The 17762-nt window shown below is 36.4% G+C and overlaps 1 protein-coding gene across 1 annotated transcript in view; it reads left to right on the top strand.

Annotated features, from left to right (window-relative positions):
- LOC136255119 (uncharacterized) overlaps positions 1-16582 on the top strand; it is a 30065-nt gene extending 13483 nt beyond the window's left edge. The window contains exons 2-21 of the mRNA XM_066047839.1: positions 4261-4394; positions 4448-4518; positions 5089-5232; positions 5290-5355; positions 5406-5457; positions 5511-5606; positions 5659-5829; positions 8660-8733; positions 8781-8891; positions 10233-10243; positions 10922-11059; positions 11824-11957; positions 12011-12081; positions 12504-12647; positions 12696-12761; positions 15317-15365; positions 15415-15510; positions 16064-16240; positions 16292-16365; positions 16415-16582. Coding sequence (XP_065903911.1) covers positions 4261-4394; positions 4448-4518; positions 5089-5232; positions 5290-5355; positions 5406-5457; positions 5511-5606; positions 5659-5829; positions 8660-8733; positions 8781-8891; positions 10233-10243; positions 10922-11059; positions 11824-11957; positions 12011-12081; positions 12504-12647; positions 12696-12761; positions 15317-15365; positions 15415-15510; positions 16064-16240; positions 16292-16365; positions 16415-16508 — 1973 coding nt within the window. The 3' untranslated portion in view covers positions 16509-16582. The remainder of the gene's footprint in view (positions 1-4260; positions 4395-4447; positions 4519-5088; positions 5233-5289; positions 5356-5405; positions 5458-5510; positions 5607-5658; positions 5830-8659; positions 8734-8780; positions 8892-10232; positions 10244-10921; positions 11060-11823; positions 11958-12010; positions 12082-12503; positions 12648-12695; positions 12762-15316; positions 15366-15414; positions 15511-16063; positions 16241-16291; positions 16366-16414) is intronic.
- The last annotated feature ends 1180 nt before the right edge of the window (positions 16583-17762 follow it).

The raw sequence follows: 17762 nt of genomic DNA, 5'->3' as shown, positions 1-17762 counted from the left end.
AGTCTTTGAGCAGGCTGTAGGACCAGATGCCCTACAGACCTTCAGCACTTGTGCTGTAAAGCATTAATAAAAACATTTAAAATATATATGCATGGTTTAATTAGCTATGCAGGCACGCCGTGATTTAGCATAGCCACAATGGTGTTGTTAAAAAGTAAAAGAATGCTGTGTCAATTAGCACATTCAAGCATGTGATCTACTCTACCACTGTACCTTCTGAGCAAATTTTTTCCATGATGGTTAATCATAAAGAGGCCAAAAATTTTGAATGACAGTTGCTTATGGCTTAATAAATGTAGTAGTGTATCATCCGAGTTGGTGTTGTACTTCTAGAGCTATCCTTAGCATGATTTCTGTAGGTGTCTTAGCACTTATATTGGCTATTATACACAGTTACACGAAGGTTGTAAAAGCATTGTTTTCCTAAGGATGGAATAATTAGAGGTACACATTAATGAATAAACATGAATATATTGTTAAAGTATCTTATGATATTGCTGTTAATTGGGCTTTGCTAATCCAGAAGAACATGGGGTTGTGTCTCCTTAATCTTTGCTCTAGTCTTCCTCAAAACCTGTATGGAGACAAAGATATAGCTGTTAAAAAACATTGTAATCATAAACAACTACTTGACTGTAGTCTCACCAGCCAGCCTGTATTTTTTCTTTGATTGGGAAAACAGACAGTCTGCTAACATACCCGACCATATAGCAAAAGAAATATACAAGCTGGATGGTGAGACTAGCTTGACTGCCACCTTAACAGTATTATGAAATCACAACTGTATTTCATAAAATACTTGGTTGTCATGATCATAGATTTCCTTGCTTTTGTGTAAAAAGTGAACTTCTCTCTTGAAGAGAATAATGATAATTTAATTGCCCACTCTAATATGGGCACGTATAAGAAGCCACAATACAATGTGGTTGCCTTATTGCCTAACTACAGAGATGTACAGATAGATGGCTTCTGCTGTGAGGGTCCACATTGTTTTCTACTGGATTGTCATCATGACCAGGAGAGTCGCAAGCACCTATGGGTGCCTTTTTAATAGAGCTCAGTTATAACTTTTATCTGAGTACAATATTAGACATGTAACCATCGCTGTTCTGTGTAGTGAAATTTTATGCACAGATGAATATTGTGAGTTAATAACTTGCCAAGTTAGATCTGTGGTACAAATTAGTACTGTGCCAGCATCACTAATGTGTAAGTCCTTAATAGAAAATCAACTCAATTGATGTGCCATATGTACAAGTGGTTTGTCGTGATGCCTTCACCACATGTGTGAACAAAATTTTTTTAAAGCCAAATAGCAAGAGGTGCTATACATAACTACCCTTACTTCCTAAAGAATCTTCCCATTGTTCATGAACTCATCTTCGTGAACTATTCTCGGTAACTTACGGAACAATTCATGTAGGTATGTATGTATTAAACAGCAGGCACAATATCGTACCTGGATAGTAATAAATATTAACTAGGACATGCGCATACAGATTTATACAATGGGAAGGTAATAATTAAAATAATTTTTGTTATTTGGTAATCTATGGAAACAGTTGTATTTAAACCTGACCTTGTACAAAGATGACTAAACTAGGTGACTTCATAAGGAAATGAAGAGCTGCTATGTACTTGTGTGTTGCTATGAAAACAATAGAATGTGCTAGGAAATGATCAATACTAGTAGTGTAATCATATCATGTTATGGTGGCTTTGATTTTGTTACAAACAATTATGCATGAGGTGAGCAACTGCTACAAATTGATGAATACATTTTAACCACAACTAATTTAACACAAGATCAGATGTAGTGGTAATCCTTGTTTTTGTCTATTGTGCATATACATATCACTGAAAAATTCAGTATGTGGTGAATATAATTCTCTATCATAACATTGATGGTGATATCAATGGTGACATGACTTTATATGGAACTGCACTAAATGTGTCACTAATATAGTTTGTTTGGTGTAACAGGTGGTACTAGTTATTATAACTAGGCAAGCTAATGGCTTAGTGGTCAGCTAGTTTATAGGATGTGATGTCATGATTTTTTTTTCAAATTAGTGTATAGCTAAGTCTCACTCATGTAGCACTTTTACCAGTTGTACAGAGCAGCAATGTTACAAGTGCTTGTTTCAAGGTAAAATGTGTGGCTAAAGAATGTCACATTTTACCTGAATCGTGTATTTATTTCGCCATGGACGAAACACATGATAAAACACTGACAACTAAACAGCTACATTAAGGTAATCACTTATTAACATAGTAGAAGGATGGCTTGTTCACTCCATGTATTATTAAGGGTCATTCTATCTAGAATCAGACTAGCTGTAATATCATCCTTCTAGAGTGTTAGAGCCTATATATAGTAAGCGATTTTGTTACCACGTTAAATTTACTGTCCACGTTTCTGTTGTGATAGAACTACACATAAAAAGAAAAACAATATATGTGACTCAGTCTGAGAGAACCGGTCTTATTTCCCATGTCAGCTATACGATTTTTTACCCAGAACACAAAGCTACGTGAATAAACTATCTAATTTCACAATCAAAATCAGCTAGACTTGAGTGGTCCGGTTTTGCTGGCTGCTTTTCCCAAGCCCAGTGAAGATCCGTACGTGAGGTGTGGGGCCTTAATGGAGTTCTGGCCAGCCTGGGGGTGGCTGTATGTGGCTGTATAGCTCCGTGGTATTGAATAAATACCTCTGCTGTGAATTTCCTTTTATTTTAGCCAGTTTTGATACTTAAATGACCCATAATTTGGCCTAGTTCATCCCTACGCCTTCCTTTTCAATTTTTTTGAACAGCCTCTTTACCTCCATCTGGGCCCCCGCCTCCCTCCCCTTTTGGAGCTTGCCTGATACAGTCAACCTCGGTTCAAAAACTATCTAAAATGGTGGGAAACTTAGTTGTTGGCTACTTGCACAGTGGATGCTCTGGAAGGTAAGGAATTGTTGTAAAACGTGTGAAAATTTGGTACACATAGCTTCAACCATTGGCAACCTACAACACACTAAATATTTAAAACTGGCATTTCTCAATACTTTTAATTAGGCAATAAAACTGGTTTTCTCAGGTTGGGTCACATATTATGTTCTAGGAATGGACTCCACATGTACTGCTACTAAGTATATACAAAAAGTGAAACCATTCTGTGTTACAGTTGTGTATTCAGTATATGTTTGTTTCCTTGCTACACCTGTTAGTAACAGTAATTATAAGGTTTCTATAATGTAAGTACTTGGAATTCAATTAGCTGATACAATTGTCATGACTGACCACTTGTAGCGTAAGAGTTTTAAATCATGTTTTATCGTCATGCGTGGGGAGCCATTTACTGTGGTCATGTGGTTGATGGGTCACTTTAGTATATATGAACACTTTTAAATGAAAGAGAATGCTGTTATAAGTATCCACACCTTAACAGAACTGTGAAGAAAGGGTGCAGCCTTCAATAGCCTGGGTGAAAAAGTTGTGAAATCAGAAATGACAGCTAATGAACAGCTGCAATGTTAATGAATTTTAATATACCAAAAGAACAGTCTAGGGCCCCTGTAGACCCCTTAAGAAGAAGAATGAAGAAAAAAATTGAAATTTTGGTCACCCATATTGTGTTCCCTATCCTACCTGGCAGAAAGCTATAATAATATGCTTTGGAGCTGTGCAGGCATGAAAATTGTGCTTTATTTTTCCTGTCAATATACACATGGTGTGATGCACTGCCTTTCTTGACTGCATGACAGTACCATGTGTCTTGATTCTAAAGAGTTTGGTTTAATGAAAATAGAGAACTGTCAGATGAAATTGGTGGAGGTTATGAAATTGTACTGAAAGTATGTACGTACATAGGTACCCTGTGAAAATGTAATTTCAGCACATTTTCATAATGTAGACCACTGACTACTTCTTGTTTTTATTGTCAATATCTCTAAGTTTTGTTCTTAACTAGTCTGTAGGTTTCAAGATCTTTTTGTAGTGGCATTTTGAAAAAATGTACATACCCATGCATGTACATATTGAAGTGTTGCCTGGTTATTTCATGCAGTGTAGTTATCTATATATGGCATGTTGAGTGTACTAGAGTAGAACATAACATAGTTTAGTGGATATGGTGGGATTATAGTACTGTATGTTAATGGTTCTTCCATGCATTGGGTTTTGTGACAGTAAAGCACAAATAAACTTTGTGTATTGATTTGATGGCTAAATTGCTTAATGTATGGTATAAATGCCTGTTTGTTTTTTTTAGTTCAACCAGATATTCTACAAAACCCAACACTTGGTGTACACAAGTATGTTACAGCCAATGGTATCAAGTTCCATTATGTTGCTAATGGTATTGAGGGAAAACCCCTAATGTTGTTCTTACATGGCTACCCAGAGGTATGTACATAATATCAAAATGATCATGAAATGGATTCTGTTGTGTGGTGTAGTTTTGGTTCTCATGGAGATATCAGTTACTGGAATTTGGTAGAGATTATTATGCAGTAGCAGTGGACTTGAGGTGGACTTGTGTTTAGTATGTGTAGTGTAGTGTATGTGTGTGTAGTGTGTGTGTGTGTGTGATGTGTGTGATGTGTGTGTGTGTGTGTGCTTGTGCATACATGTGTGTAGTGTGCTGTACGTGTGCACGTGTGCATGCATGTATAGTATGTTAGTGTGTGTGTGTGTGTGTGTGCATGCGTGTGTGTGTGCATTTATAAGTATAGTGATAAGAGTCATCATTCTAACGGGACATAGGTAGTAAGATGTTTAGCAGTACCTGTTTAAAATCAGCTGTGAGCAAGTTTGGAAAAATAATTTCACAGATTGGCCTGTTTGCAGTATTTTGTCCAGATGCATGTCAAACAGTGGTGATTGTGTACCTAGTATTTTTTTTAAAGTGCTGTCTTTGTGTCTGTTTACAAATCTGATCCCAAAATATAAAGTCTTCTGTTAAAACCAGCTTGTATGTGTAATATGTAGTGCATTTTCTCAACATCAATTGCAGTAAAACAAAACATTCTGCTTCTGCTTCACATTGAATCACTTAAGCAGCATACCTGGTATTTATATGCATATGGATTACTCACAGGGGCTATGGAGACTCAGAAAGACCTCCTCGTCAGACAGACTACCAAATGAACACGTTGATACAAGACATAGCAGAACTAATACCAGCACTAGGATATAATTCTTGTGTATTAGTGGCTCATGATTGGGGAGGAGTTATTGCTTGGTAAGGCAAACATGATATTGATGTAGCTGTTATTTATTGTGTCTCTTGTACACACAGGAAATTGATTCAGAGACGTCCTGAATTAGTTGAACAATTTATTGTTATGAATTGTCCTCATGCAAAGTATGTATTTAACAACATTAATGACTGATACGCACACATGATCTCTACAGGATTTATATGCGAACATTTGCATCCAGTTGGAAGCAGTTTTTTAATTCATGGGTAATGATATTGTAGTATTCTACCTGTCTATGATGTGTGGTTATGTATTGCAGTACATGTTTATGTTCCAAGTTCCCTACTTACCAGAGATATTGATGAAGGCCAGAGATTATAACTTGATCAAGAGGTTTTTTCTTTCTGAAAGAATGGTAAGCATACTAGTATGAAAGTAATTGTCTTAATGTGTAAACATTTTAACAGGGAGTTAAGAACAAGGCTGGATTTCCTGATGAAATAATTGAGACATTCAAATACACATTTTCACAGCCTGGAGCTTGCACAGCTGCCATCAACTATTATCGTAACATGTTCAAAGTCAGGGAGAAGAATGGACATACAGACAAAGTTGAGAAACCGATACTCTTGTTATGGGTAAGTGTATGCTGTATGCAGTGACGCATTGTCCAGGCATCAGACTTCTTTGTCCCACCATCAGCTACCCAGAATAATTAAAAGACGTAGGCTGTATTCACTGATAAAGTTACTCAACTATTGTAGAAGAACAAGTAGTACAGGCATAGTCATCACATGATAGAACACTAAAAGCTAATTCAAGTTTCTTCCTAGTCTGGTTTTAAGGCACATACAGATGTATGTATGAATCATAGATATGTAAATGCCAATAGTTAGTAGCGTTTGCTTCGATTAATCATTGTGCATACAGTAGTGTAGGTAACGTGTAGTCTATATGTAGTGATGCTTATTTGAAATGTTATATGATATCCGTGTGTTACATAGCTGAATGCTTGCTCATGCATGGCTATAAGTCTGGCTACGTTACTGGCTGCATGTACCTTTGCTTTTAAAAAATTGAACTTCATTGTAAATATATGATAGGAGTCCTTTATAAGTGATAAGTGAAACTTCTCACTACTATCAGTACAGATGTTGTTAATCAGCTGTGATTACACTGTAATTCTAGGCAAAGTTATGATGTTCTCTATTATGATAATGGTACAATAGGACCTCTGTTATTAGAATCTTGATTGACCAAACATCTGAGCTTTCAAGGTGACTGTTCTATTAGAGTGTTTACATGTTAAAGTCAGTGTGTGTTCTATTAGAGTAATTGAACCTTAAATGGGCCTTAATTATCTAAACACTTATTTGAATGCCTCTGTGATTGTACTAGTACAGAGGTGTTTGGATATAATGGAGATTATACAAGCTGTTTAATATAAAGTTGCCATGTTTTCTGAGATGGTGACTATATCAATTGCCCAGGTATCCAATCTTATGGCTTAGGTTGTGTACTGAGGTATATGACAACTATTAACTAAATTAATACTATATAATAGTTAGATGTCAAGAACCAATGGGTTTTACAGGATTTATAAAACCCTCAGGCCCTTAGTAGCGCCCGAGTGTAGGCCCTTAATAGCATCTGAGCGTAATAGCCTGAGGGTTTTCTAAATCCCATAGAACCTTGGTTCTTGATCAGCTAACTTATTTACACTACAACTCGTTATTGTACCTTGAGTTGACAGCTGCTTGTAAACGATGTTAATTACTAGAACAAACTCTACACCTCCCTGTAATTCATTACTACCCATTTAAATTCCCATGCGTTGCCAATATACAGGCACACGCTACTGTATGTTTTGAAGAACAGCTAATTGGACTACAACTCGTTGTTATGTCTTGACAGCTGCTTGTAAACAAGAAATGTAGTGTTGATTAGTACAAACAAGAGTTCATAGTTTATGTACTGAGGAGAGTATCCTACTTTCATACACCCCTGTAGAAGGACGTATCCTGAAGTTATGATATAGCACTTCTGAGTTCACCCGTTTTTCTTTGTATAATTAATAATGTCATTAGTTAAACATGGTATCGATTGAACGCATGCCTAACAATGTCGCTAGAAACCACATTAACTCCAGCTCTGAACATTTCTCACCGAACTACAATCGTCAACTTTGTAGGCATCCATTCGAGGATACAGCTATCCTGAGCGTTGTGAGTGTGGAATGGTACTAATGATTCTTGTACTTTTACGGCTGTTTGTACATCACAACCACATCATCTTGTCATTACATCATAACTTCATGATACGCCCTTCTACAGAGGTATATGAGAGTAGGATACTCTCCTCAGTATATATAATGAACTCTTGGTACAAACAAGCCCATTAATCCTCCCTCTAAGTCAGTAGGGCTGTTACTAGCCATTTAAACCCCCATGGGTTGCCAATGTTACAGGTGCGTAACTTCCGTGTTTTATGTTTCCTCACTCCTGTGGAGCTTAGACTGAGGGTAGCTGATCGAGGGTGGTCAATTGTAATGAAACTTTTACAGAAGTATGTGTGTGAAATGTCATTGTAGATGTTATTGTAAAGAAAAAAAACTGGTCTCTATTGAACATGAGCATGGAACTACAGGATTAGAGACCACGTTTTTAGTAATTTATTAGAGTATATTGATCTCCCTGCTTTTCTTGAATAAAAATGGTTTTTGTCGTGTCTAGTTTTTCTGCAACAAAACCGCAGCTGATTGCAGCTAGATCATCAAGCAGTGTGGACAGGTCACAAAGTGCATTTATTGTTAAATCCGTGACACATGTTTTGGTCGTTTATAGGGGTGTGGTTGGATCAGTAATCATTTTTTTATAACTTCAGCTACTCATATCTAATCCACACACAGTGGCTTGAGCACTTCAAATAGTTTTTTGGCATCTAAATATGCTCCCCTGTCTGATGCATGCTTTGGCATAGTTTCCTTACATGGAAAAGAAGACGACCATGTAATTGAAGATAAAAGGATTCAAGGCAAAGCACAAAAGGCAGATATCGTTGGTAACTAAAAAGTACCAGTGAGTTTGTTATTGTAGTGTGAACTTTGTTTGACCTCTGGCATTGCGACTGGTCAGTGAGGTAGGCAAATATGTAAACAAAAATAAGAATATTGATTTTTTTTAAATTCAATATTTGGCCATCTGAGTGTTCTCTTGTTTTTTGTTTTTTTTGTTTTTTTACACTGGATTTGAAATTAGATGCACTAAGGCTATTCCATAAAACCGATTTTCATCGTGTATCAGATTCTGTGATGGTTTTTGTTGGTAGCATTTTAGGTGGTGCATGTCACTTTAGGGGAACCCTGCTAAGCAGTGCCATATTAATTTTGTTAATTTTAAGCAACACTCACCAATTTTTTTTTGTGTAATATTTTTGTACCATTGATTACTGTATACTATTTATTCATAGGGTGATGAAGATTGTGCACTGGTTAAAGAAATGGCTGACCAACATGATTCGGTGACCATGAACCTCATAGTAAAGTAAGTTGTTTACCATAACAACAGTAATGTGATGTGTTGACAACCAGACACATTCCGAAGTGCAGTCATTGGGTACAACAAGATCGTCCTGATCTGGTCAATCACTACATGAGAGAGTTCCTACAAGAAGTAACCATTACCCAACAACAACAACACTAGCCAAATACATGCATACATTCACTTTTTATGTTTTATTACATGTCTAGATCTGTATATATAACTTGTCTTTCATAGTCTCAACTATTATAGCATAATTGCAAAATTGTTGTTTTTTTGTTTTGTTTTGTTTTTTTTATGGTGATTAGTAAGTAGACTGCCATGTTGTAGTCTCATCCTCCAGATCCTTTTTTCTTAATAGGTTAGAGGTTATAAACTACCCCTCAGTCTCACACATATTGATTATTCACGTACGCAGTGCTGTGCACTATTAATAGAATCATGTAAAGTCATATGTATAAATGTACATCATTACAACAGTATAATATTCATGCTTCAAACTCTACCAAATATGAATCAGGAGGTTTCCAAAAACTTGTCCATGCAGTGTTTTCAGGCAATCTTACAAAGGCAACACAAAAAAATACTCTAATAGAGTAGTCAGTTACCCTAATAGAACAGTCACACTAGTAGCTGGTAACTAAATGATGAGAATTCTATCTCAGTGTTTAATCTCTAAAAATTTCCTACTGAGCATTCCCCCAGAATGGCAATCATGTTTTTTGTAAGCTTCAAATCCAAACCAAAGCTTACATCCTACTAAGAGATCACAATTTCTTTTACATACATAGTTAGGCAAAGAAAAACGTGACCCATCAGATCTATGAAAAAAATTTGTGTGGCTTGGCCATATACCACCATAATCATAATAGCCATGCATATTACAGTAATACCACAATTAAAGCACTAACAATCTAAAAGTTCTTGGATGTCTAGCTACCACAAAAATAATAAAATAAATTAGCAAGACTGGTATTCTCACAAACAAAGAAATTTTTAAACACAAGGCTTTCTGACTCAATTCTGAGATCAAATCAGGATGTGTGTGTGCTTTGTAGTACGTATAGGCAGTGTTGGGAGTAACGCGTTACGTAATATTATTACTTTTGTGGTAACAAAGTAATATAACGAAATACTCTATAAAAAAAACGCAAGCTACTTTACTTACAAATGTAACGCGTTACCTAAGTAATATAGTTACTGTAACGAGTCTAATATTATGTAGTATTATTACTACAAGTAACGAAGTTACTAATCTCGTTAGTTATCCTCTGAGTAACGCCTAGCCACAACGAAGTAACGAGGCCTACTGAATGGAGCTTATTCATCAGTTTCTTACTTATAACCAAGATTTGCATATTGTCCAACAACGCAATCATGTCACGTGATAAGGTGGTAGTTTCACACGTGACAGCTTAAGACTGTGGACACAAAGTAATATAATATGTAATATTATTACAGTTACTTTATTTTATGGGTAATATGTAACTGTAACTAAATAGTTCAGTTCCAAGTAATATGTAATATGTAACTAGTTACTTTTACAAAGTAACTTGCCCAACACTGCGTATAGGTATATTAAAATCATACAAAATTAGGCTCAGGTATTGAATGGCTAGCTGAGTATGCAGGATTTTTGATGGTGATAGCTATATGTATTTGGCCCTAAGAATTTCTTTTAAAATTATAAACTAGCCATCTGAGACAAATCTGAGGGCATATCAGGTTGTGTGTGCAGTTTTTCAGTAAAGTATGCTGAAAAGTTTTATAGAGATTAAATCCGAGGCCACCTTTGACAATTTTGTGTAACCTAAACTGTATCTAGTTGTCACTAGGGGGAAGGTTTTTGTTTGTGTGTATGTGGGTTTCCCCAGGCCCTAACAACTCGACTGAGTGCTGAGATGAAGCACGCATGCATGCACATTTTTCTTAATTTGTGTGATAATTTAGGAAGCCTGATTTCTTTTTTAGCTAATGGCGTAATGCTTAATTAACTGTGTAGCTAGTTAAAAATTCTTGAACTGCACCCTTCATCAATTGGTTTTGTTTAGCAATATTAGAGATCCCGGCAAGAAAACGATGTGTCCCCTGGACCTAGATGACGAGCTATAGTGCACGTGATCTAGAGGTTGTTGATGCGGGAGCGAGACTAATTATAGTTCAGCGAGTGCAGTTCAGAAAGGCGATTGAGGAAAAAGCATGGATGGTCTATTGTTCAGATTATTGTATTACTGGCTGATTATAATTTGGAGCTTGTTTGCTACGTTTAGGGTGGTGTTAGTGTTTTTAAGACACCCGCTGACCTTCTTTTACCAGAAGAAGAGAGAAGGTAAGTGTATGTTGTCCACTATCAATGAGCAGTTAGGCAATGATGTATCTGTATTTCGTGCTCTTATCTGGCTCCTGGCAGTGTAATAGAATTCTAAAGGCGCATATGGCACATAGAGAATTTTAGAGGCGCATCTGGATGTGCCATGGTGATCAGCTAATTTTCTTGTTTATAAAGAGCAGGATAATATGGTGTTTTATTGAGTGCATGTTCACTCAAGGGTGTGGCACGGCCAGTATATATTACAATCTGTGCTGTGGTCAAAATCAATTGGGTATCTTTTTGAAAATTTGTCTTGTCCATTAATCTTGACCAAATTTGCTATAATTTGATGCACTACATGCTTACTCATTTAGCATTGACCATTTTAGGAAAACAGCTAGAATGTAACAGTTCCTCGCTTAATGTTCAAGCAACCTGAAATTAATCACACCTTTTTGTATCATCTCTTATACCGTTCCTATATAGGTAGTAATTATGTGCCTTTAGTTTCTGTGCCATGTTTTATTTATAGCTTGCTTTTCATGTGGGAAAGAAGACGAAAGTACTAAGTGCATATTTATAGCATGTGGTAATGTGTTTTAATAAATACAATTGACCATGACATTTATGCTGTAGCTACTTTGCACACCTGCTCATAAAGTATTGTCACTATTTTGCTGTACTATGATATCCACTTTTTCAACATTGTCTGCACGCAGTAACTCTATACTTATAGTGGTTGTGTAGTGTGTTATTTGTGTATGTATAATAAAATTATACAGTTCAACCAGACATCCTACAGGATCCATCTTATGGTATACACAAGTATGTTACAGCCAATGGTATCAAGTTCCATTATGTTGCTAATGGTACTGAGGGAAATCCCCTAATGTTGTTCTTACATGGCTACCCAGAGGTATGTACATAATATCAAAATGATTATGAAATGTATTCTGTTGTGTGGTGTAGTTTTGGTTCTCATGGAGATATCAGTTACAGGAATTTGGTAGAGATTATTATGCAGTAGCAGTGGACTTGAGGTGAGTGCGTGTACGTGTACGTGCGTGCGTGCGTGCGTGCGTGCGTGCGTGTGTAGGGTAGAACAGTCAGTTTGCTTCACTGCACTACAAGTAGTGCAGTGAAGGCAAACTGACTGTTCTAATAGAGTTTTTCATTGTGTTTGGTTTATAGAACCTTGATCATTATTATATCAAACATAGGATCAATGCTTTGTAATGAAAAGCACAAGCAACTTCAGGTTGTTTTGAAATGTAATCAGTTTATCCCTGGGCAGAAACACTTATCAATATTCTGAATGCTACATACATGAGATTCAAAGGGGAGTTTCTAATATCTTCTACAAATTTTCCTTTAAAGTGCATACACAGGTTTACACACTGCAGCAGTTTCACTTAGTTGTAAGATATTTTTCATACTGTAATAATGAGTTTGTTACCTACAGGGGATATGGAGACACAGAGAGACCATCTCATAAGAAAGATTATCATTTAGACAAGCTAACACAAGACATAGCAGAACTAATACCAGCACTAGGATATAGTTCTTGTGTGTTAGTTGCTCATGATTGGGGAGGAACTGTTGCCTGGTATAGTGGGATGTACTGTAGTGTGTAATTTTACAATCAATATTGTAGGGGATTAGTTCAGAGTCATCCAGAATTGGTTGATCGTTTTGTTGCAATGAATACTGCACATATTAGGTGAGTTTATCTAACTGCAGGTTTGTACTTTATTCATGTATCCACATTAACAATTATCTGTTACATAACACAGTTGAAACTGGGTTGGGTTGTCTGGGACAGTTGGGTCACATTTGTCCGAATCAAGCAGATCTTATCCATTTTATAGAATATTTGGGGTTTGACCTGGATTAGATAGTGTAATGTGTGATAATAACTAGCAAGCTCAATTGTACTGATGGAAATGTAGGTGTACAATATCAGAAAAGTGTTGTTGTCTATAGGCATGTGGCATACATGGAGCCATGCCCGCCTATCAGAATTTTGTGGGTTTCTGCCTGTAGTGTGAAGCCATGTCCATTTGTTATCTGTTTCAGTAAGGAGACAATGTGATTTTTGCTTTTGTGTACATGTAGCAACCTATACAAACTATGCTATAAGATTAATGTAGGGGTCTTAGTACAATTTCATGCCTAAAAGTTATGCCAACATCCAGCTCCTCACACACACACACACACACACACACACACACACACACACACCACACACCACACACCACACACCACACACCACACACCACACACCACACACCACACACCACACACCACACACCACACACCACACACCACACACCACACACCACACACCACACACCACACACCACACACCACACACCACACACCACACACCACACACCACACACCACACACCACACACCACACACCACACACCACACACACACACACACACACACACACACACACACACACACTGTTCAGAAAACAGCTAGACTGGTTAAGAGGTATGGTCTCTGTACTCTATCACTATTAGTCCACCTAGATCTTTAATTGATGGGTGTGGTCGCGAATGGGATCCCAATCGCGAAATTGCAGATATCTAGCTAGTATATCTCTTATAGTAGCGCCCGGACTGAAGCACTTCTGAAATCCAGCTCTGAAATAATTCTGTGGCGTCTATATTATGTTGCTGAAAGAAAGTGTTGATACGGAAAATTAATGCCTTGATATGGTTTCGTTGGATGAAGAAGAAGACAAGCAGCCTGATTGAAGATGAAAGAAAAGACAAGGCGCAGAGGGCCTACCCTCGTCAGAACCCTAAAAGGCACATCCCACTGGTGAGTTTGTTATTGTGGCATAAAATGGTGGCCGTGCGCTGCTTCGTTTGGCCTCTAGCCTTGTGACTGTAGTCAGTGAGACAGTGAGACTAAAATTTGAGTTTTGGTGATTTTTAAAAATTTTATATCCAGCCACCTGTAAGTGTTTTGTTGTATTTAATGTTGTTTTATGTATTTCATGGACTAGTACTATTCCATAAAGGTGATTTTCGTGGCATAAATTGTCACTAGGATGATTTTAAAGGCAGAATTTTGGGTGGCGTGCAAAATTTTCACTGCGATCGCTATTTAACGGTACTACCGTACTGTTTGATATAATTTTAGACTGGCTAAACTAAAAAGTGTTTTCTACCTTGTACTTTAACTAAACTACAGCTAAAATTAAAATACTATATACTAAATAACACTGTTGTTAACAATTGAATATTAGCTCATACCCATGAGACATGTTTTATGCTGGACCTTAAACTTTTTCAAGTGATACGTACACTGTATTGTAAAGTAGTGATGTTAGTGTTCCTGACAACAGTGTAAATTACACCAATCAAAACTCTACAACCTTCATGGTGTCATTTTATGATGAAAAATGCATCATATAAGCTGGGTCACATGATCTTATTATCTTAACTAGTACTTGAGTACCAATTTTAGTATCTACATGAATACCAAATTTGTAGCAAGTACTCAAGTATTTGCAGTATTTGTTTCAGCTCTAGTGCCATAGTTGAGTGTTCAGGTGTTGTTACATGCTCACATTAATTTTCAAAAAGCCACTGTATAATGACTGTCTATAACAGTGCCATAACATTCCTGTTTACTAGGAGTTCTGTACAAAACAAAAGTTTATAGCAAGCAAATATAATCATATTTGGTTATTTGGTGCATTAACTAAAATATCTTATCAAATGTTGTGAAGTGCAGTAGGCTTGTGCCAATTATGTAGCATAATTTCAAGCATGATAGGCTAGCAAGCATTATGCCAGCATAATAGGACAATTTTCAAGATTTTTAATTAAATGCACAATGCATGCGAACACAATACACCTTATTACTGCATTTCAAGAAAATTTGCAATGTTATTATTTTTAGCTGATTATTCACACTTTGTGGAAAAAAATCACGATACTCTAATAGAGCAGTCACTCTTATACAGCATTCAAGAAAGGCTAACATACTCTAATAAAACTTCCAACTCTATAGAGTGTAATCTTGATTTTGAAAGCATAATTTTGACCATAATAATCTAGATTTTTGAGCACTTCTCAAAAGTATAACAGGCTATTTTCAATTAGCTCAAGCCTACTCAATAGTCATCTCCAACAGTACATACATGTGCATAACAGTACATGTACATACATGTACATACATGTAGCTGTTGACAACAATGCATGTACTGTACGTAGCAAGTCAAGAAAGGACAGCAATCTTCATTTTATTTCAGACTGTGGACTGCGTTTGCATCCAGTTTTAAACAACTTATGATGTCTTGGGTAAGTCATTGTCAAGTCTTGTGATCATGCCATTATGTTTTTCACATAGTACGTGTTTGTGTTCCAAGTACCATTTATACCAGACTTTGTGATGAAGGCTGTGGATTATAAAATGTTAGAGGATATCTTCTTAACAACTGACATGGTAACTATAATTCCTTACTAATTAATTATTAGGTACGGTATAGGGCAAGGTGCAGCACTTGTCAGCATCTGAAAGCTGGCCATTGTTGCTGCACTGAACTCACTTAAGCATATATACAATACAAATATGACTCAGATGACCTAGGTGTAAAGAATTATGAATAAAACAGAAAAGCATTTGCTCTGCAGACAGAAACCGGGTCGGGCTAACCAGGTCACATTTTTATCAGGATTATGTACTGCTACCTGTAAGCATACCTGGAGCCATGCCTACTAATCAATTGTTATTGTACGAGTTATCGCTTAGCAGCAGGCCAGCTTCTTTTATAGCCATACCCACTTATAGGGAATACAGTTTATAGGTATACTTGGGGCCATGTTAATTTATTAGTAAGAAGTTTGTAGGTATACACACATTGTCTTACAAACTCTACATGTGACAGCTATTGATGGTGGCAACCTGCCCATTGCCTGCATTCATTTCTACATGTTTGTTTAAAAATTGTTTCTTGCAATACTAGCTACCTATCTTTTGTCTCTGTACAATTATGTAGGCTGTAAAGAACAAGGGAGGATTTTCTAAAGAAGTTATGGAAGCATACAAATATACATTTTCGCACCCAGGATCATGTACAGCTGCTCTTAATTATTATCGTAATATGTTTGACACTGGCAAGAGCTATTTGTCTCTTTCACGTAACAAGGTGGAAAACCCTGTTCTATTAATATGGGTATGTGTTACTCATACATAAATCAGTTTATTAAAATAATAAAATGTATAGGGTGATGATGATGGTGCTTTTGTTAAGAAAATGGCTGATGAGCACAATTCAGTAGCCACCAACCTCATAGTAAAGTAAGTTATTTACCATAACAACAGTGATGTGATGTGTGTTGACAACCAGACACATTCCCAAGTGCAGTCATTGGGTACAACAAGATCGTCCTGATCTGGTCAATCAGTACATGAGAGAGTTCCTACAAGATGATGTCTCATAACTGAGTAACTTTAATAGACCTTCAAGTACATTCTGCATTGTTTGACAACTATAATGACTATGTATGAAAACGTCTATGATATGATTGTGTAAATGTATAACATATTCATTCTCTCAAAACAGTATCAGTACTAGTAACCGTGGGTGAGTTTATTATCAAGGTTGTTAGCATTTTTTATACCTCTACTGCTGCGGTACTAGAATATATCATGCACAGTCTGAAAAAAGCAGATGGATTAATGAACACTCTAATCTGAGTTCAATATCAATGCACAGAGTTGTGGGTTTTGGCACACCATTTGCAATTGGCCCAAGACACTTTACATAGTAATCACCCACCCCAATGCTATCTAGGACGTGGTTAACTTATATAAACCATTCACAATACTTAGAATCATATCAGCTTACCTTGTTGATACAAATACGTACATATGAATAAAAAGACCAATCAGATTCATATTTTGTTTTTTGGTGAGTGAGTACTCCTTCCTTCATAGCCAATATCATGTTGTTGTTTTTTCATGTGTGATAGAGAATAATGGAGGGTGAAAAATTTCAGCAGAAACAACGTACTCTTGTAGAAGAAATTCAACATATACTTGAAGAGATACCACCAGAATAAATGTGTAAAGTAAGTGATTACAATGCAATAATTTCTTTTATACTGATGTAAAGCAAGGTAGCAACTATAAATTGTGGTTAGGTAGTTGGACTGTTTGCTATAAAGGAAAATACAAGTTAGAAAGTGCATTGTCAAGTTCACTATATATGGCTAACTGTAATGCTACATGGTCGTAGAATGTTTAACTTCTTTTGCCTGCTCATGCTAGTAGCGACAGCCACTCTATGGATAATCAATTTATTCAAACATGTATAATTGTCAGTGCTAGTACTGAAACTCTTGTGATGATGGTTTCACCATACTAAAGGTGTTTCCCATTATTTTTCCATACTTCTAAGTGACAATGTGACCTTTTATAACAATTCATGGAAGTCTTGTGGTTAAAATCATTTCAAAGAAATCATGTGGTTAATCACATGCTAAACCACTTGTAGTTATAGCTACAGAAGTAAGACAATTGGTAACTGATGTACATGTTATAGGCTACAACAAAACAGTGTGCCACTTCAACATTCATTTAGTTGTGGTATTATATTCTACATTGTATACAGATTTGTGTTACGTAAGTGAAAGTGCTATAGCGAGGGCACATGCTCAGAGTCATGATTTTATTATTATGTCTGGTGCCATTCT

The sequence above is a fragment of the Dysidea avara genome, chromosome 5, assembly GCF_963678975.1.
Source record: "Dysidea avara chromosome 5, odDysAvar1.4, whole genome shotgun sequence".
Lineage (NCBI taxonomy): Eukaryota > Metazoa > Porifera > Demospongiae > Dictyoceratida > Dysideidae > Dysidea > Dysidea avara.
This window is presented reverse-complemented; position numbering and strand designations above follow the sequence as displayed.